This window comes from Halichoerus grypus, chromosome 9 (assembly GCF_964656455.1).
Source record: "Halichoerus grypus chromosome 9, mHalGry1.hap1.1, whole genome shotgun sequence".
Lineage (NCBI taxonomy): Eukaryota > Metazoa > Chordata > Mammalia > Carnivora > Phocidae > Halichoerus > Halichoerus grypus.
This window is the reverse complement of record NC_135720.1, coordinates 98,204,940-98,227,584: the sequence shown is the minus strand read 5'-3', so window position 1 is coordinate 98,227,584 and position 22,645 is coordinate 98,204,940. Positions and strand designations below refer to the sequence as shown.

Here is a 22,645-nt window from a genome sequence, read left to right as displayed (position 1 = left end):
GAATAATCCTAAAATTTGTATGGAACCAGAAAAGACCCCAAATAGCCACAGGAATGTTGAAAAAGAAAAGCAAAGCTGGTGGTATCACAATTCCAGACTTCAAGCTCTATTACAAAGCTGTAATCATCAAGACAGTATGGTACTGGAACAAAAACAGACACATAGATCAATGGAACAGAATAGAGAGCCCAGAAATGGACCCTCAACTCTATGGTCAACTCATCTTCGACAAAGCAGGAAAGAATGTCTAATGGAAAAAAGACAGTCTCTTCAACAAATGATGTCAGGAAAATTGGACAGCCACATGCAGAAGAATGAAACTGGACCATTTCCTTACACCACACACAAAAATAGACTCAAAATGGATGAAAGACCTAAATGTGAGACAGGAGTCCATCAAAATCCTAAAGGAGAACACAGGCAGCAACCTCTTCGACCTCAGCCGCAGGAACTTCTTCCTAGAAACATCGCCAAAGGCAAGGGAAGCAAGGGCAAAAATGAACTATTGGGACTTCATCAAGATAAAAAGCTTTTGCACAGCAAAGGAAACAGTGAACAAAACCAAAAGACAACTGACAGAATGGGAGAAGATAATTACAAATGACATATCAGATAAAGGGCTATTAAGAACTTATCAAACTCAACACCCAAAGAACAAATAATCCAATCAAGAAATGGGCAGAAGACATGAACAGACATTTCTGCAAAGAAGACATACAAATGGCCAACAGACACATGAAAAAGTGTTCGACATCACTCGGCATCAGGGAAATACAAATTGAAACCTCAATGAGATACCACCTCACACCAATCAGAATGGCTAAAATTAACAAGTCAGGAAACAACAGATGTTGGCAAGGATGCAGAGAAAGGGGAACCCTCCTACACTGTTGGTGGGAATGCAAGCTGGTGCAGCCACTCTGGAAAACAGTATGGAGGTTCCTCAAAAAGTTGAAAATAGAGCTACCTTAGGACCCAGCAATTGTACTACTGGGTATTTACCCCAAAGATCCAAATGTAGTGATCTGAAAGGGTACGTGCACCCCAATGTTTATAGCAGCAATGTCCACAATAGCCAAACTATGTAAAGAGCCAAGATGTCCATCAACAGATGAATGGATAAAGAAGATATAAGGTGTGTGTGCGTGTGTGTGTGTATACACACACAATGGAATATTATGCAGCCATAAAAAAACCCGAAATCTTGCCATTTGCAACAATGTGGATGGAACTAGAGGGTATTATGCTAAGCAAAATAAGTCAATCAGAGAAAGACAAGTATCATATGATCTCACTGATATGTGGAATTTGAGAAACAAGGCAGAGGATCATAGGGGAAAGGAGGGGAAAAATGAAAGAAGACAAAACCAGAGAGGAAAACAAACCATAAGAGACTCTTAATCTCAGGAAACAAACTGAAGGTTGCTGGAGTGGAGGGGGGTGGGAGGGATGGGGTGGCTGGGTGATGGAGGGTATGTGCTATGGTGAGTGCTGTGAAGTGCGTTAGACTGATGAATCACAGACCTGTACCTCTGAAACAAGTAATACATTATATGTTAAAAAAAAAAAAAAAAAGAAGATAGTAGGAAGGGAAAAATGAAGGGGGGAAATTGGAGGGGGAGACGAACCATGAGAGACTATGGACTCTGAGAAACAAACTGAGGGTTTTAGAGGGGAGGGGAGTAGGGGGATGGGTATTAAGGAGGGTACATATTGCATGGAGCACTGGGTTTTATATGCAAACAATGAATCATGGAACACTACATCAAAAACTAATGATGTAATGTATGGGGACTAACATCACCTAATAAAATAAAATTAAAAAAAAAAAACAGGGAGACAGGGAGATAAAAAAAAAAAAGAAATGGATTTAGTTCTCAAATCAGTTAAGGTTAAGAACCCTCACTTTACATACTTCGCATTCCAGAAACAAGACTGTCAATTAAAGATTGAGTTGTATCAGCTTATTGATTTCCAAATGGCTTTAGGAATATATTTTTCCTAAAAAGGCCACTGTATCCCATGCTAAATTTATAATGAATATTAATTATCTAATAAAGATTTGATAGGGGCACCTGAGTGGCTAAGTCAGTTGAGCATCCAACTCTTTTTTTTTTTTTAAGATTTTTATTTATTTATTTGACAGAGAGAGAGAGACAGCGAGAGAGGGAACACAAGCAGGGGGAGTGGGAGGGGAGAACCAGGCTTCCCGCCGAGCAGGGAGCCTGATGCGGGGCTTGATCCCAGGGCCCTGGGATCATGACCTGAGTTGAAGGCAGAGGCTTAATGACTGAGCCACCCAGGCACCCCTTGAGCATCCAACTCTTGACCTCAGCTCAGGCCTTGATCTCAGGGCCCTGCATTGGGCTCCACTTAATAAACAAACAAACAAACAAACAAATATAAAAATTTGATAATATCACTTCCCCAAAAATACTTTTTATGATGTGGCTAAGTCAACAAGGTTTTCTCCTTATAAGCATAATGGCTTAAATACAAAAACCAGACCAGTCTGGTCAACTCACATTTGTATTAAGAAATTTGAGCTCTAGGGGCGCCTATGTGGCTCAGTCGGTTAAGCATCTGCCTTCGTCTCAAGTCATGATCTCAGGGTCCTGGGTTCAAGCCCATCTCAGGGTCCTGGGATTGAGCCCCACTCTGGGCTCCCTGCTCAGTGGGGTCTGCTTCTCCCCCACCCCCTACTCTCTCTCTCTCAAATAAATAAATAAAATCTTTAAAAAAAGAAATTCGAATCTAAAAGCTAGTCTTAACACTGTGGTTTTTATGAAAAATTCACAATTTGATTATCTTTGATTCTATAAAATATGAATTTAAACATCTGTAGAGATAACATAAACATATCAATAAACATGTACCCATATAAGTGTATACATATATGGTTGTATAATAGTGGAAGGAGAGAAGGACCACTAGACTGGAGTCACAAAACCAGGGTTCAACCCCTCTTCCCTGCTAGCTGGCTCTGTGACTTTCATCCTGTCTTTTAGCCTTTCTGGACATCAGTTGTATAATTTCATATTACTCTCAGGTACTACTTCACAATTTACTAAAATGTATTTCATTTTAGCAGTCTTGTTTTAATTACAGTTTTCTTCCCTTGACATTTCATTTGTATTTTATTTTCCTATTCAACAGAATGAATATTCAACTCAGAAGAATACAACATTGGTACTGCTACGGTAAACAGATGATCTGGGCACTTTTGCCCTAATCCGTCCCAATTCTTTGCAGGATATATTATATAAACCATAACACTTCTAGCCTTTAAAATGTGATCATGCCATATGTGAATGAGCTAACTAACCTATCATATTATTGGGTAATAAATAAAGATGAACTAGAGCTATATAGAGTTCTACTGATGCAGTTAAGTAAAACCTACTAAAACAGATGTTTATGGTATTAAATATATGAGAGATGGTCCCTAGGAGCAACAAGGCAAAGCAGCTAAAAGTACATACAGGCTTGGAATCAAACAAGTGTTGTTAGATTTCCTGCTTAGTCCCTTACTTGCTGAACACATGTGCGGATTGTACTTACTCTCCATGTACTTCAGTTTCCTCATCTGTAAAACAGTTATATTGATAGTACCCACCTCATAAGATTGTTTGAAGGTTAAATAAGATGAATCATGCTAAGCACCACCCAGAATCTATGATGTGATAGACTGGATAAATAACAATCACCGTAATTCAAATCGCTAATGCTCAGAGAGTACTCATCCCCGACAGGCACTCTTCTTTATGCTTTACATTCATTCACTCACTTAATCTTCATAGCCATCCCAGAAGGCTAGTCCCATTATTGTCCTCATTTTACAGATGGAGAACCAAAGGTACGGAGTGTGGAGTTACTTGCCCCAAGTCACAAAGCCTCCAAGTGCAGATATGAGATTGGAACTTAGCTAGCCTGGTCTTTACCATCTAACATAATTACCTAATAGGATTCCACATGCATATTTTTTGACTCTGTCAACAGTTTGTCTTAATAAAAAATGTACCCTAAATTAAAAGCCCTGTAGATATCTTTATCTCATACAGATAGAAACATTATACAAATTCACATTAAAATGAACAAGCAAGCACGCTCCACAAGAGAGACCCTAGAGGTCTAACTTGGGAGTATCTTTTTTCCCAAGATTGCTTATATTTTGTATATACATTCCATTCTCACCAATTTTCTTAAATGTCAGCTCTTAGATTTGCATTTATTTGCCAAATATCTTGGTTGCTGAAGGTTTGAAACATTTTCATTCTGAAGTTTCAAAAGTGCCTCAGATTCAATATCTCAAAAGAATGAACTTGTCAAATTTTTCTCAAATTCTACTCTTTTCTTTATTTCATTCATGTAATCCCTTTTCAGGTGCTCAAACTAGGTTGCAGGAGGAATCATTCTGAGCCTCCAGAGATTCTTCATTGGAGAGCTCATCTATTTTTTCACTGGTTTATTAGTTAATTAATTAATTAATTAATTATTTTCTGAGCACCTACTATGTGGTAGGCCTAGAAATACAGCAATGAACAAGAAGCATTCTAATATCATGGAGTTTATGCTCTAATAGTGGAGACAGACATAAATCACAAAATGCATGGAGGCTGTACTAGGTCTTATGATAACAAAGGTCCTGGGAGCATGTCCCCTGCTATCCAGGGGCTCCAGGAAACAGACCTCTAAGCTGATTAAGGTGAGAGCCCTATAGTGAGTGTGTATAGCGAGTGCGTAAGTAAAATACTAGGGAAGACAAAAGAGGAATTACTTAACACTGCCTGAAAGCTTAGGAAGACTTCACAAAGGAGATGACTCAAGTTTTGAGGCATAATATGGTGGGAAGACATTCTAATATACAGTATGGCATATGCAAAAGCAAGGTGACAAAAACAAACAAGATGTATTGGGGACTCTGAAAATAGCTCCAGACATTGAGAACTGAGGTTGTGTATATAGATGTGAATGTGGATGTAGGGTGGGGACTGGTAAAAGAAAAAAAGTTATCATACTTGATAGAGGCCATAAATAAATAAGGGGACTTGAAAACTCTACTAAGGAGTCTGGAATTTATATCACAGAAGACGAGGCAGTGGTTTTAGAATAGGGCAGTGACATATTATTTTCATCTTGGGAAGAAGAACCTTTCTATAATGAAGACAGTGAACTGTGGGGGAGTGAAGGAGGTCAGCTGAAAGGCTACTGCAATAGTCTGAGCAAAACATAATAAAGAACAGTAGGCCAGAGTCAAAGATGTTGAAGAGTCAAGCAGACATATTCTGAGTATGAGATGTAACAGTGGTGGGGAAGAGAAGGCTAATATTTATTGAACATCTAGGTATGGGTCAAGGACTTAAGAACTATCCCCATTTATAGACGAGAGATTAGAAGACAGAAGAGACCTTGTAATCTAGAGAAAGTAAAACAGAATGTATTTCTATTGCATCAGGAAAAAACATAAAACATTATTTGGTGCACATGAAAATAAACCAATTGAAAATAAAAATATTCCTCTCAGGCTGTATTACTGGTGGCTGTCCAAGTTCCTGGTGGCTGTAGGTGCTAATGAGTTTTTCTTGAATGAATACTGTAAATATAAGGATGTGAATATATTTTACATTTCCTCCCAAGAAATTATAGCTTTCTTGAAAACATGGGTTTGCTCTTACTCTGCTTTTATCTTCTGTTGAAATTATCTCACTGTTAACTGAACACTGATTTTAGTTTCCTTTTCTGTTAAGTGGGAAGATTTTTCAGACGACGTATATGAAAAGGCACTTCACGGTAACAAAGACCCTAATTTCAAATTCTGGCTAGTGCTCACTCTGTGTGTGTGCGTGCATATGTGTGCCCGTGCATGTGTGCACTCGCACATGACCTCAGGGCAGGTGGTTAAGAGCACAAGTTTGGGAATGGGACAAACTATTGAACTGATGTCTGGGTTTACTAGAAAACGAATTGACCCTTTGAATTGCAGTTTTCTTATTAGTGATATGGGATAATTTGGTCTGCTATCTCCTAAAACTGTCGTGAAAGCAGATGAGTTACAACATGTTTTGGCACCTTGTAAACTATGAAGGACCCTAGAAAGCTCAGCTGTTGTGTTGTGGTTGTGTTATTATTGTGATGATGACGATAACTTGAGGAAGAAACAAAAGAACCATTCCTTTGAGTATTTCATGAAAATTTAATGTACATACTGGCTTACACATTACAAGCATTGTTTTCAAAAAATATACCCTTTTCTAACTTTGACATCTTAAAGTATCTATGGCCGAGTGTTCAGGTCCAATTCCTTTCAAGTACTTTATAGATACGTAGTGCTTAGTCTCCGGCTGCATCCTCCTCTGAGCCCAAAAGTCTCAGCTCTTCCCCCTAATTACCCCATCTCTCACCTGTAAGAATTATCTTAAAATACCCTAGCCCTGAAATATTTTTTCATCCTATCTTTCAACACTCTCTGCCTTTTATTCATCTCCCCAAATGCCTTACTTCCTTCAGAAAATACTTCCTAACTCACGCATTTCTTATTGTCACAACACATTGTGTATTGAGGGATGTATCAATCTATTTTTATAAACTTTAAGGTATCATGATTCGATTTAAGAAACAGTTTTATTGGGGCACCTGGGTGGCTCAGATGGTTAAGCATCTTCCTTTGGCTCAGGTCATGATTCCCAGGTCCTGGGATAGAGCCCCATGTCCGGCTCCCAGCTCAGCAGGGAGTCTGCTTCTCCCTCTCCCTCTGTCTCTCCCCCTGTTTGTGCTCTCTCTGTCTCTGTCTCTCTCTCAAATGAATAAATAAAGTCTTTAAAAAAACAGTTTTATTAAATTATAGGTTTTTTTTAACAAATTAAAAGGAACTCAAGATTGTTCTGTTGAAGACACCCTTATTCATTTGTATTCCAGTACGTGTCTTTTGAAGAGGAACAGGCTAATTATTGAAAATAACACTTAAATAGCAATTATAGCAATTATCACATGTTGGGCACTAATTATACATATATGTAACTTAATACTTACAACAACCCCCTGAAGTAAGTGCTATTATTATCTCCCTTTTAGAAGGGAGGCCATTGAGGTACAGAGAGGTTAAGTAACTTCCTAAGACCACATGCAAAGTAGTGGCAGATCTTACTTACTTGACAGAATTCAAAATTCTTGGCTCCAGAGTCTGTACTTTAAGCACCACATAATACTGTGTAGAGTTGAGGATAGCAGCAGGAAGTTAAGAAGAATGTTGGTTTGGATACACGCATGGGAATATGGCATGCATGCAAAAGTCCTCTTTCATGGGCCTTACAGTGAAAACAAATGTTGAGAACTATCTTAAACTCCTTGGGGGGGGGGGGGCGGGGAAGGAGGCTGTGGCAATATTGTCATCAACATTGCCCATGTCTGCTTTTCTTATATCTCACTTCCAAATTCCTTAACCACTCTTTTATATGTAACGTAAATGCTAATTTATTAACCTGTATATTATCTCCTCTCTCAGTTTCCCAAGAGTTGTTTTGATGTGCATTAGCAGACAGTGCTCATGTCTGTATCATACTCTAACAGACAGCAGTGGGGCAAAGGGTACCAATTTCTTACCTCAATTTAATCTAATAATGAAGGGGAAGTGAGGTGAGAAAAGGGGGGTAATGACATAATATAAATAGATGTGATATACTTTTGATTTGGAGCAGTCAAATGAGATAAAATAATCATGTTGTTTACATTGTTTCTGTGATACATCAATTAATATTCTGCTAAACCCATGTTATTCCTATCTTCTCTCTCCTTTCCCACAGTCCTTTTCCCTGGCATGTGTCTGCTGTGGGATACGACCTAACTATGGGACGATTCTCTTGCTTAGAGCTATGAGAACTTTCAGGTTATCCTAGGTTTCCCTATGGGATCTTCAGATCCTTACAGAACTATTCCTGGACAGCTTAAACTACATTGATGTATGCCTCAATACTTGTTGACTAAAATTTCTCATCTGACTTGGGCAACTGCTTCTATTATTGGTCACCTTTCCTTGTATGACAGTCTCGTCTTCCTCTTGAGATGTTGAGTTCCTTCCAGGAGGAACTTTTTGTGCCATCCACCTTGTCTCCCTATTATGACCGGTCCTATGTCAACTACTGAACTTGGTGTCATCTCCATAATTACTGCTCCCACCAGGAGGAAAAGACATAGTTTACTGAGATCAGCAAATAACCAAAGAACAAGAATAATACATTGTCAGATAGAAGCAAACTTAAAAAAGAGAAAAAAAGGATTTGAATTTTTATACCTTGGTAAAACCAACAGCACTTCATAGAAGAGGAATCAAACACAACAAGTCACCTATTTTCAACCCATTGAAGATACTGTTATCTTGTTTTTGAGAGACCGTTATTGGAGATCTGTTCCCCCTTGTTCTTCAAGTCTGCATCTATTCATGAACACTAACACAAGCTTATCTTTCCTTTGGAGGCCCCAAAACATTTAAAAATCTTCCATGAATTATTTACATGGAAGCTCCAATCAGCAACAGACCTGACAGACTCCCTAGTCAAAATGAAAGTGCACTGTGTAAAGGTGTCCAGGGCGACTGGCCACCTCCCACTGTGAGGTTATAGACAGAACTAAGTCAGCACACATTATATGTCAGCACTGACATCAGAAGGAATCAGATCCTTTGATCTTGGACCTCCACAGGAAGCTTAGATCTCAGACAAATTCGATAAAAAATGAATTTATAGCAGATTATGTGTCCTAAGGCATTCGGCTGAATGTTTGGGTTTTAGCAAAGGAAGAATAGTGAATATCAAAACATATGAATTGGCATGTGTCTCTTCTACCTCCATCTTGTTGGTGAATCCCCATTAAAATGGAAAGATAAGATTTCAAATGGCCTCTCCATGACACTTAGTGTCCCATTGGTGGGTTCGATTGAGTTTTAGGAAGAATGGGATAAAATACGGGAACATATATCCCTTTTCTATGAAAAGGAAGACTTGGTGGTGTTAGATCCTTTCAGCTAGTGGTTTTGGATCCAGTTCACCATAGACAGCTATAATTTTTCCAGCTATCCTTAACCTCCTTTGTTTTCCAAAACTTTCTGGGCAACAAGTATATGGTGTGCCTGTGATTGTTTTAAATTTGTGTAGGTACTGCTCACTGGCTCCTTTTGCAAGGAGAACATTAGCAATGAATCTCTCCTCCCCCTCCCACCACCCTCACTGCTCATATTTTCCCAGCTCAGTCTCCATGTCCAGCATTCTGTGTTGGATGACCTGGACTCAGCATAGAAGGCAAATAGGGTCTGAAGTAGACAGATGTATAGTTGATCAACCAACAGAAAGAATGTACTCCACCTTGGTTTCTTGTTTGTTAATAAGGGCAACAGTCCTGCTCACATATTGAAGAAGGCATATGCAATAATTAAGATTAATTAATCTAGATTATTTGTTCCTGTAAGTGAAAAATTATCATATATTTTTTAATAAGAAATGTATTGCAAATCAGAAGGAATGGGAATTTTAAAAAGTTGAAGGAAAAATGCATTTAATCCCATATTTAGCATGAGTGATTTCCATTTTATTGTTTTTATAATATTCCAGCAATGGATGTGTTTTAATAAACCTGATTTAACTCATTAATCCATATGGAGTTTACTTTGGTGTATTTTGGGGGGTTTTATTGAGAGAGAGAGAGACAACAAGTGCAAGCAGGGGTGGGGAGGGGCAGAGGGAGGGGGAGGGGCAGAAGGAGAGGGAGAGAGAGAATCTCAAGCAGAGTCCCTGCTGAGTGAGGAGCCTGACCTGGGGCTCAATCTCACAACCCTGAGATCATGACCTGAGCTGAAAACAAGAGCCAGATGCTTTACCGACTGAGCCACCCAGGCGCCCCACTTTGCTGTATTTTTTGAAGTGTGAATCTAGATTGAGAAATGTTCTAAATAGTCAAATTTACTAACCCTATTTATAGACTAACTCTTGTTTTCCTTTATTTTTATTATTTCCTTTATCATATGTTATATTTATATATCTGATATTTATATCTAATTAAAGTTATTTGCACTAATATTTCCACATATTCTTGTGTCAGTATCACACTGCCTTAGTAATAGTAACCTAAATATTATTCCTTTGAGCTACCCATCCCTACTGCCATAAAATCAATTTCTTATAAAAAATTTGGCTTTGTATCATTGATCTGTATTTTCTGAAGAACTTTAGAATCATCTTATGCTGTTTTATTCAGTATAAAATGATTGTAGCTGCACTAAACTGAAATTAACTTAGGAATTACTGATGTCTTTGCAATATTAGTCAATCTAATTAGAAACGTTGCAATTCCTTATGTAATCGAGTCTCCCCTTTAAACAATTTAATAGAAGATAGTTTATTTTTTATATAAGTCCAATACTTCTCTTGTTAAGATTGTTTTCCAAGACAGTATATTTTTTAGTTGCTATTACACATTTCAGTATGTTTCATAACTGTATACCATTGGCTTATACAATATTATTTTTGCATAAATTGACATAATATTTGAGTAAGCTACTCAAGTTACTCATAAATTATAGCATTTAATGGTTGAAATCTTTTAAGTTACTATTAAACAATTATATCATCTGCAAACCATCACGTATTTTCTCTAACATTGCCTTATTTTGTTTTTATATCTGTGTTTCCTAGCACTCTAAAATATATGTTATAGAGTTGTGGTAATGAGTTGTTGTTTTGTGTTCATGTGAGTAGTACTTCTTCTAATATTCCATTGTTAAACCTGATATTGGATCTTGATTGCAAAGAGCATTGGAACTCTCTATCTAATTTAGCAGGAAGGATCTTATTCCTAGTATTTTTTAAAAATATTCCTACTTTTAAAAGTTTTCTTAAGGAATTAAGTGCTAGATTTTATTCACATTTTTAAGTTAGGAGGTGTTCATATCTTTTTAATTATATGACATGGGTATGCTATTTATTAGTGATTTCCAAATATAGTTTACTTTCCTGGGAACTTGGGACGATTTGTAGTCCTGAGCTATTTTGGTCTTCCCTGCTTCTGGACATCTTGAGGCCATCTCTCTCCTCCCCTCTCCCTGTCATTCTTATAGATTTGTACCTATAAAGGTAAACTGATAGTCCTTTTTATTTTATATTCACAAAATACACCATCTATAGTCAATAGGACTCTAAAATGGGAGACCTAAATCCCTGAAGTTGATGGTTATAGTCACGCATCCATAATATCTTGCCATTTTTACATGTCAATTTTCAATTCCCAACATTGGGTACATGGATTTCATAAAAAGAAAAAAAAAAGTGGCCAGTGGCCACAGATCAGTGTTTGCTCAGGAGAAGGTAGCACCGAGTTCTGTAGCAGCAGCTGTCCCACAAAGACAAAGGCAGTAGCAAGGAAACTAAAGTGGCCCTAGAACGCATTTTGTCTGGAAGTAAGAAGTCACATTTTGCCTGTTGTTAGGACCCCAAGGATGTATAGTCATTATCCTGCTATTAATTTTGTGAACCCGAATAAACTTTCCACATCTTTTAGAAGAGATAAGGGGACTTTTCTATAGTCGTTGAAAAACTGCTGGAATCCAGGGTTCTCTAAAGAGGGGGAAGGGCAGGAAGGGGTCTCATTTCATATCTTAATCGTTCACTCAACAACAATAGTTGTAAGTGGTCTAATATCTTAATGCCCTATGGTAACAGTGCTGCTAGAATTAGAAAAGATACAGAACTTCTACGAAAGGTTCTGGACCACACAAACACCAAAATCATGCTGTATATAAAAGGTGTTAAGAGAACAAGAGGGAAGTGTTATCAAAGTTGAGAGAAGGGATTATTCTTTCTAGCTAAAAAAAAAAAGAAAAGAAAATGAAAAGGAGGAAAAGAATTCGATCTGGGATAGGAAAGAGTGGAAACTTTAGATGTGTGGGTACATTGGAGAAGGACATTTTGAAGCTGGGAGAACTAGTTGTATATGGGGAATACTGTTCTGGAGGGAAAGAAGGAGTGGGGGGTGGTGGACATCTATAAGGGGGGTGTTAACTGAAACTCAACAGAAGATATATCTGTGAAAGGGAGTGGGTGAAGGTGGAAACCAAAGATTGCAAAAGAGGAATTGGTCAAAGTTGGTGAACAGGGCACAGGGTGCTAAGGGGAACACTACGAGGTAAAGGTAACTCTGAGGTGTCTCGCTTGGGAGATCTGCCCCCTGTCAACCAAATTAGGGGAGCAAGGGAATGGCTGAGAAGGAATGATACAAAATTGAGCTTTGACAGAGCAAAGCTAGCCTCCCTCCCTGGCATTTCTAAACCTGAATGTGTGAAAACTGGACAACCAAGCCCTTAGCAAATGGGATTTGAAACAGTGTGATATGATTTAGGAGCTAGAGGGACTAAACATGTAACTTAAGATAATGATATTCTTTCTCTCTTGGAGCATTCTCTCCCATCCATAAATGCATTGAATACATATTGTTTGTTGTGATGGCTTTACACTTAATTGTTTGTTGCCTAGAATTGTTCTTTCATTTCCCCCCAAATATTATTCTTGTGTCTCAACCATACTGCAAACTCATAAAGGACAGGGGACCAGATATCACCTCTTTGCAACTATACAGAAAGGATCTCATAAGGTACTAAATAAATGTCAGGAAGTAAATAAATACTTATTCAATATTTATTGGGAGACATCATCTAACTGCATTTATTGAGTCATTCCAGCATCCCCCATCTACATGTTACAAAGACAAATAATAGCTTCTGCCAGGGTTTCTCAACCTCGACATTATTGACCTCTTGAGCCAAATAATCTTTATTGCGGGGGGGATCTGTGCATTATAAGATGTTTACAGTGCCCTTGATCTCTTCTCACCAGTAGTATCTCCCCATCCCTGTGACAACTGTGACAACAAGAATGTCTCCAGATAGGGGCACCTGGGTGGCTCAGTCAGTTGGGCATCCGACTCTTGATTTCAGCTCATGTCATGATGTTAGGGTCCTGGGATCGAGCCCTGTGTCCAGCTTTGTGCTGGGCATGTACCTTGTTTGAGATTCTTTCTCTGCCCCTCCTCACCCCTCCCCCACTCTCACTCACACACTCACTCTCTCTCTAAAAAAAAAAAAATCTCTAGGCATTGCAAATGTCCTCTGGATGTAGGATGACCAACTGTCCCAATTTGCCTGGGACTGAGGGAGTTCCCGAGAAATAAGGCTTTGATTTTTAAAACTGGGAAAATCCTGGGAAAACCAGGATGAGGTTTTCATCCCACTTGGGGGCCAAAATTACCTTGGTTAAGAACCGTGGGCCTGTGGGAACAGGGAACTACCTATGTATGGTCAATTCTAAAAAACACAAGTCCATGGAGGCACACATTTAATATTCTTGGCACATAAAGAGGAAAATACTAATTTTCAATGAAGTAGGAGGGATTGGGAAAGACTTTATAAAAAACAACAACAACAACACATTGAGCTGATGCTTAAAAGCTTCAGGAGGTTTTAACAGGTGAAGACAAGCAATCCAACTGGAAGAAATCATGCAAGCCAATGGGTGGGAAGGTGTTAGACAAGTCCCAGGACGAGCGAGTTAGTGTGGGGAGTGTGAGCAGGGGGCAGGAAGGTAAATTGTAACCTAAGATTACAAAGATAGGATGGAGTCAGGCCTTGGAAGGCTTTGAGTCTTAAATAACAAGAAGAACCAACAACAAATAACACATATATATTACACACAATATGCCAGGGATTGTTCTGCACACTTTAGTGATATTAACTCACTTAATCTGCACAACAACCATAAGTGTGGGCGGTATTATTATGGGAACTTTACCAGGGAGGGAGCTGATGGGCACAGAGAGGATAGTTGGCTTCCTTGAGGCCAAGTCAATGGGAAAGTCAGGATTAAACTCAGTCTATCTGACTCGGCTTTCATGCTGTTAACTGTGGCATTCTCCGGCTCTCCAGCTAACACTGGAAATTCATTAGATCAACTGACTGGCAGAGTGACAAACGCAGATAGGAATTTTAAAAGCCAGCTCAGGTGGCTGGTAACAATAAAATATGAGGGATATATGCAGCACTCCTTTCTTCCTGCATTGTAACTTCACTCCCCCTATTGCATCCATGCAATTTTTAGAAAAAGCCATAACCTGATGAGTTTACAGTCTGAATCTATGGGACAGTGGAAATGCTCAGTTCCACCAGCTGAATAATTTTAGTGCCAGGTAGTACTTAGTGAATGCAATGTGCTCAGGAAAGGCACAGCCAATCCCAAAAGTTCAGAAAAAGAGGGAAAAGGGAAACTAAAGTGCCATGCAAATAAGGAAAGAAAACCAAACTTATTTGAAGCTAGCAGTAACTAGTTGTTTTGTAGCTGGTAATAATTTCTGAAGAAAAGTAGGAGATGCATCATTACTTGCCTTGGAATTGATGCTCTTCAGATTTGGACAAAGCTTAGAAAATAAGGAAAAAAAATCTGCTATGATCCCTAGGGGTGGATTTGGATAACACATCTTTCTATTTTTATCCTGGATGTCCCAATAACATGGCCTTTGATACTCCCATCCCTTCAATCTAAACTTTTCCACCGAAACCCTGTCCCTTATCTCATTCCTGATAATTTATTAATAAGCCACCAGATAAAAAATGTTCCTTAATAAAACACACAGGCATTGTGGACTGCTTAATGTAGTTAATTTAAGTAGGGCAACTGAGATTCATGTAGATATCCATATTAGATTAGGGGGAGATGAGCATCACTCTTGCTGTTTGCTTAAGAATGCAGCTAAGTATGCTGTGCTTTGCAGTGCTGAGTTCAGATGAGCATTTTCAAACACTTGTTCTGAATTTGCATGCAGTAATATAGACAAGAGGTTTCTAGAAACCAAAATTAATGTGGTCTTAGATGGAATCCAGAAAGAATTCCTGTGCATTTCTCTGTCTTCATTCTTCTCACACCTACCCACCCCAAACCTATCACCACCACCTACTGGTGTAGGGCCAGGCTGGAGTATGGCTGGCTAATTTGTTGGGACATTTCTAAAAAATAACTTCATTTCCTTCAGTGGAAAAATTCAAATAGGCAAACAAACTGATATTTACACACACACACACACCCGTACACACACACACACACACACACACACACACACACACACACGCCAGAGTTCATTGAACTAGTTAGAGGAAGAACAACATTGAATTGCTACTTTTTAGTTAAACATGGTACTAGGACCATTAAGATTCATATTCCTTTCTCAAGCAGAAAATGTCATGAATACTGACTATCGCTTAGAATAAATAGCAATATTATTCTCTTTAGAGTGTATGCTTCAAAGCGTTTCAGATCCATGGAAATTATATGAATATTTTTCATACACCATATCCACATTTGGCAAATCCATCTTGTGTTCCGCCCACTGTCTTCCTGTTTTCTGTGTCTTAGAAGGACAAGGGCAAACCTTTGGTCTGAAGTAAATGCTTACCTTTTCTTTGCTTGGCACCAATTCCAATGGCAATTAAAAAATATAACAAGCAAAATCATCTAGCATTAATGTACAATGTAAGCAAATAATACATTTTGCTAAAAGTATGGCTAAACGACAAAGCAGAGCTTAACAAAGCTGACTCATTTCTTAAGGGTTCCATATTCAATCCAATTTGTAAGGTTGGTATTTGGTAACTCCACTGTCTTATTTCCCAAATTCAATAATATTGCCAGATTGGCAGCTTTGCAATAGCTAAGGGAAAGATTATATGCCTATACTTTGGTTTTCCCTTTCTCTATGTAACAAATTCAAATGTTAAACCAATTATCATCTCCTAAGAAAAAAATATAAATGTCAACTTGAATAATTGGCTAATAGCTGAGTGAATCAGCTGGACTTGGGTACTCCTATCCTGGGGTGTAATTTCCTTTAGAGGAAGTGACAGTCTAAAGAAGGAGCTAACAACTCAATTGATCCAGAAACTGACAGCCATGGGGAGAGGGAGGCCATAGTTCATCCATGATGGGTGTCTCTTTTGGGAATCATCCCCACTGTCCAAGCTTACCTTCTCCCATCATGGCGTCTTCCTTTTTAGTCTCTTGTGATCTTTTGCGCTTGGATGAGAGGTGGATATGATCCTTTTGATTGTCAGTCTGGAATTCAGAAATATCTTCACTTTTTATTTCTAGATTAATGAGAAAAAGATGTGACTGTTTCTTGTTTTTTAGAGTAAAACAACAGTTTTATTTGTAAACAGGTCCTAAGTGCTAAGGTGTTTCTCTTGTATGCCCCAACACAATGATTGTGATATACATGCACTAGAATGCATATAATGTATTTAGAGTTTAAGGAATAATGAAATACAATCCCATATACTGACCAGCAACTTTAAGGTATAAAACTATACTATACTATCCTATAGCCACCATATATGGCTACAGAACACTTGAAATGTGACTAGTTCCAATTAAGATGTGCTGTAAGTGTAAAATATGCACCTGATTTTGAAAAACTGTAAAATATCTAATATTTTTATATTTATTGCATATTGAAATAAATGTTGATATATTAGGTTAAGAGGATACTAGAAAATTGCATCATGTGCCTCACATTTGTGGTTCATGTTATATTTTTACTGGACAGAGCTGGTATAGAATGTTACAATACTCTTTAACCTTTTATTTTGAAATAATGATAGATTCACAGGAAGTTGCAAAGAAATATACTGGAAGAATTCATGCACCCTCATCCAGTCTCCTCCACTGTTTACAACCTATATAACTATACAGTATGATATCGAAACCAGGAAATTGACATTGGTACAATCCACAGAGCTTGTGCAGGTGTGTGCTTTTGATTGAAGACTTCTGTTCTTGACTGATGAGATATTTTATATTCTATTCATTTATTTATTAAATATCTTAATCAAAAATGTATTTCCATTGCTCATGCCAGGAACTGTTCTAGGCAATGGAAAGACAATGAGTAAGGAAGACCTGGTCCCTGATCTCATAGAGCTTTTATTCTAGTTTGTATGGCAGAGGATAAACAAAAAAATTCGTAATGTAATGTCAATTGATGCCAGGCCATGGCATATGATAATTTTTCTCAAGGAAAAGCACTTTAGGGATTGAGTTTAGCTAAAAATCTGATTTCTTCATGGAACATCATTTTTACATTGAAAGAACTTGGAAGAATGACAGAGAGATTCTGGTTATTCATACTTGGGTACTTGGTAGGTTTTTTGTTAAGTGAATGAAGCCAGCCTGTAACTTCTATGAAACAACTGACAGTATTTGGCACCAGTGATAAAATTCAAGCTTTCATGGGAAATTTAGAATTTTGGATAACTTATATCAACTCTAAGTTTCACAGATACCTAACTCTTAAAGATTAATGTTGATATTAACAAATGCAATTTTTAAAAAATTATAGAATGAAATATGTCAGCATTTGAAAGATCTTTATCACTCAGTGAAACAATATTTTCCAAATGGCTAAAGCATAATGTTTCAAAATCATGCATAGGTAAAAGCTCCACTCAAAGTATATGATAGATTAGCGGGTTTTTCATGTAACAGAGTATAGAAAGTACATTGAGATGTACCTTTAAGTAACTAACTCTTGGCCAGTTTGGGTGCAGTATCAAAGAAGATTATCCACAATTATTTGTGAAGGCTATTAAAATACTCTTCCCCTTCTACTATGTACTTATGTGAGGCTGGATTTTCTTCATATACTTCAGCCAAAACAATACACTGCAGCAAATGTAATGCAGAAGCTGCTAAGACAATCCAGCTTAAGGCAGACATTAAAGAGTTTTATAAAAATGCCATTCTTTTCATTATATGTATTTGAAAACATCATTTTTAAATTAAAAAAATGTTAATTATGTTAACATATAATGCGTGTATTATTGTCATTTTAAAGTAAAGTAAATTTTACATTTGCTTTTTTAACTTCTAATTTGGAAATAGTAATAGATGGACACACATTGACAAAATCTCTTTGGGGTTTTCAATAATTACTATAAGTGGAACACGGTCTCGAGATCAAAATTTTGTAAACTGCTGACACACACCGTACAGCTGAACCGGAGAATCCTGTTCCAGGAGGAAGATGGGGAATGATATTTTTCATTCTAAAGTAACAAATACTAATCCTAGAAATTTGAAAAACACAGAAAGATATAAAGAAGAAAAAACAAATTACTCATACAGAACTGATTACTGGACCTTTTTTTTTAAAGATTTTATTTACTTATTTGTCAGAGAGAGAGAGAGAGCACAAAGCAGAGGGAGCAGCAGGTGGAGAGGGAGAAGCAGGCTTCCCACTGAGCAGGGAGCCGGATGCGGGGCTCGATCCCAGGACCCTGGGATCATGACCTGAGCCGAAGGCAGACGCTTAACCGACTGAGCCACCCAGGCGTCCCTGTACCTTTTTTTTTTTTCATACAGTGCTTCCATGATCTCTTTTCATTTTTGTAAAGAAAGTTAGGAGTCTGCATCCACTCAGGAAAATATGTGAATTTAATACAGGGAAATGTGTCCACAGATACTGAAAAGTTGAAAAAGCAAAAAAGAGGTTACCAAGGTAATGATATGCTAGTAACTGTAGGAAGAAGCTTCCTCTATCGCTGGGGAACAGAAGGGAAGAGATGGGGTGAGCAGAGCTTAGTGGGAGGTCCCTCCATTGCTGGTAGGCTTAGCTGTAAAATGGAGGATGAGAATTAAATAGGATATGTCACAGAATTGCATGAAATTAAAAATCATGAAAGGTCTTTGTTTTCAAGCCAAAAAGCAACACACACACACACACACACACACACACACACACACACAACTTTAGATGTAAAAACAAAGACCAAAACCTACATTCCACAAATCACAGGCAACAACCCAGGATGAGATCCCATTTTTCTTGAGAAAGTCAAGGTACCCTTGAGTTTCCTTGCAGTTTGCCCAGCCCCAGCAGGACAGGGAGAGAGGGAGGGATATCACACTGATGCTTGGTTCAAAATAAAGAGTGCGTCTCCTGGAGCTTCCCTCCCCCAGCATCTCTCAGAAACCCAAGCACCGTGAGTCTTCCAGCAGTGGCGCCATGCTTCTTCCTCTTTCCTTTCTTTATTTTGACCTTTTCTCTTTGCCTCACCTCTTTTGCACCCACACTTGCTTATCACTTTGGTTTCCTAGCATCTCCTAATCTCACAAGTGTTTTGTCCGCTCATTTGATGTGGTGGAGTCAGGGACCTCTCAGTACCTGGCCTGCCACTCTATCTCCTTCACTCTAAGAGCAGAATAGAAAGATAGAAAGAAGGCTCTTTTCCAGAACTTCTTTCCCTCCGTGATGCTCCATGTCTCCAGCCTAAAAGAAATGATCTGCTTCCGGGAAAATGTCTAAGAATATAGTTTCTGTGCTCCTAAGAAAGAAAAAAAAAAAAAACACCAAAAATTCTCTTCCCTCTTCTGATTCCCTTGCCCCTCTTCCTTAAACTTACTTTCTGGAAGATTACCTGGGCAGTGGAACATAATGTTTCAGAGAGTAGGATCTGGAGCCAAACTGCCTGGCTTTTCCCTGATTGTGTGGCCTTGGGCAAGTTAAGCTTTCTGTGCCTCATGCTCTACTTCCATAACACAGACCCTACGTCATAGGGTTGTTATGAAGATTAAATAAATCCATGTATGTAAAGTACTTAGAACCTGGCCCATAGTAAATATTCAATAAATACGTGCTCTCATTATTATCACTATGATTATTTAAGGTTAGGCAATCTTCATCTCTACTGTATGAACTGAATAATTTGGTTCCATGTGGTTTAATATGTTGCAGTTTCATAAAAATTTCTCTTTGGGGGAAGAAAAAGAAATGTTAGTATATTATACATGATGACATTTCCCCACCGATATTTTCATTCCAAAAACAAAAATCTACATACTTCTGCTTTTGCTTTTCTTTAGCCAACAGCACACCAGATAGAACAGAGCCAGCCATGAGGCCACTGAGCACAGGGAAGCAGCCAAGATGATGGTTGACTTCTCGGACCTAGCTGCAGGTAGGACAGTGAATGACCTTGACCGAGCTGTAAAATTGGCCCCTGTTAAAAAAAAGCCCCAATAATAACATGTTAATAGGGTATAAAGATGCTGATATAACAAAAATATTGTGGAAGAGGTATGTTTACAACAACACCTCCCACTTAGTAGGTTCAATAAATATTTATTAAATTAAGTGATTAAATGAACTAATAATAAATCCAAGATTTGTGCTTCTGAAGAACTACAAGAATCCAATTCCAACAATAACATACAATTGTTCTTTCCAATTCTGTCCGTTACCGATGGAGCATTCTTCCAATTCTCCCCTTTCCTTCTCAGACTTACCTTTTCCACCAATGCAAAATTTCAATTTCACTCTCATGTCCCACTAATTAGAACAGAAATGCTCTCAGCCCCAGAATGTGTGAAACTACTTGTTCTGACATATGTCTCCTATTCAAAAAATGGCATGTAACATATCAAAACAGGGGAACAGGGACTACTACCACAGGGCCAAGAGAATTTTCTAATGTCCATGAGAATTCTGTTATCTGGAAAACTGGGAGTACAGCAGTGACGAAGAGATAGAGCCACTTTGGTCACGATGATGGGGCAAAATGGGCAAGTTCCTTTAGAGACTGCATCTTTCTAAGAATTCATCTCAAAGCCTTTAATAGACTGAAGAATTTCATTCTCACTTCCTCACTTCAATGTTATTTTTGGAATAAAGCACACAAAATCCAAAAAAATAAAAACTTGTTTATACTCATAAAAATTGGTACATAAATGTTTATAGCACCTCTGTCTGTAATCCTCCAAACCAGCAAAGAACCCAAATGTTCTTCAACATGGGAATGAATAAACGATGGTTTATCCAGACAATGGAATACTACTCAGCCAAAAAAGAGGTGAAGAAAAAGAGAAAGAAGAAGGAATAAAAAAAAGGGGGGGAGTGAGAGAGGAAGGAATAAAGGAAAGAAGGCAGGCAGGCAGGAAGGAAAGAAAAAAAGAAAGAAAGAAAGAAAGAAAGAAAGGAGAGAGGGAGGGAGGAAGGGAGGAAGGAAAGAATCAGACTATTAGTAAGAAAGTAACAACTGGGATGACCATAAAAGGCATTATGCTAAGTGAGAGAAGTCCATCTCTAAAGGGTACACACTTTATGATTCCATTTATATGACATGGTAGAAAAGACAAAATTAATAGAGATAAAGAACAGATAAGTGATAGTCAGGGATTAATGGTAGTGCAGGGGAGGGTGTGAGGACAGAGGAACAGAATAAGGGAGATTTTTTGGAAATGTTCTATATCCTGATTGTGGTGGTAATTACATGAATCTGTTAATATATTTGAATCCATAAAAACACATACAAAAATAAAGTTTATTGTATGTTATTTTTTAAATAAAAAAATTTTAAATTTACCTACAATTTTGAGGGTGACAGATATGTTCATTATCTTAATTGTGGGGATGGTTTCATGGGAGTATATTTTCATCAAAATTTATGAAACCATATGTTTTAAGTATGTATAGTTAATCATATGTCAATTACACCCCAATACAAAAATGAAAAGTTAAAAAAAAAGCTTGCCTATGAACATGAATTAGTGATAGCCAGTGATTTTTAAGTAGCACATCCAAAACAAACCAACCCACACCAAACCTCGGTTTTCATCTGAATAATGCAGACAAAAACAGAGTTTTTATTTTCTCTACTCAAGGAAACATCATGCTTTTCTTTGCTGTGCTTTCCTTGGGCTGAATCTGATAATTTGATTGAAAGTTACAGTCAGGTTTTCAGTCTCTTGACTCCTGGCTGACTCGATCCCAAAGCTACTATAATAAAATTAGCTAGAAATGGTTCTCCTGTGTGTACATCTTATACTTGAGACATACTTGGCTTGTTATTAATTAGTTGCTTTTTATGAGCATCTGAATAAGATAAATCTAGCCCAGAGATGGGGGAATGGATTTTACTGGGGATTTGATGAAGTAAAACAAAATTCCTCATTCTTTTATCCATTTTCCAATGATTGCTCGGTGATTGTTTACTTTGCTAACTGGATAAGTCACTGTTCTCATTCTGAAGATATTTACAAGCTAGTAGATAAAATGAGATATATTTACAAACATTTGTAATACAAATCAGAATGTGACACAAACAGAATAATGCAAATCCATTGCTCTGGAAGGATATTTCCCATCAATATGGTCAGGGAAAGCATCCCAGAAGAGAGCATATCTAAGTGGGGCTTTGGAGGCTAAGCAAATAAAGGCAGAAAGGAGAGAAAAGCAATTGCTTAGGAAATTAAGGCTGAAAAATATTGGGAATTAATGCTGGAAAGCATTTGAGATAAACTTTGGTCACAGTAAATGTCAGCCAAAAGCCCCTTGACTATATCCTGAAGGCAATGAGGTGTCATAGAAGGAAGAATTCTGAGCTGGGAAGTGGCATGAACCAAGTGGGATACAGATGATCAGGCCATGGAAGTGTTTCGAACACAAATAATGGCAGAGGGGCTGAAGTCAGTGAAACTGGTTTAGAAGCCCAGAGAAGTACCTGGGTCTAAGGGTAGAGACCACCAGCTTTCAAATATTTTTAGCAGAAGAACATACAAAACTGCAGTCTTAG

At 37.9% G+C, this 22,645-nt stretch overlaps 1 protein-coding gene across 1 annotated transcript in view; it reads right to left on the bottom strand.

Moving 5' to 3' along the window:
* Positions 1 to 22,645, bottom strand: part of PKHD1 (PKHD1 ciliary IPT domain containing fibrocystin/polyductin) — a 443,829-nt gene that overhangs the window by 1,372 nt on the left and 419,812 nt on the right. Inside the window, exons 64-65 of the mRNA XM_078054411.1 lie at positions 19,916 to 20,074; positions 16,046 to 16,165 (exon numbers count right to left, since the gene is read on the bottom strand). Of these exons, the coding sequence (XP_077910537.1) occupies positions 16,046 to 16,165; positions 19,916 to 20,074 (279 nt within the window). The remainder of the gene's footprint in view (positions 1 to 16,045; positions 16,166 to 19,915; positions 20,075 to 22,645) is intronic.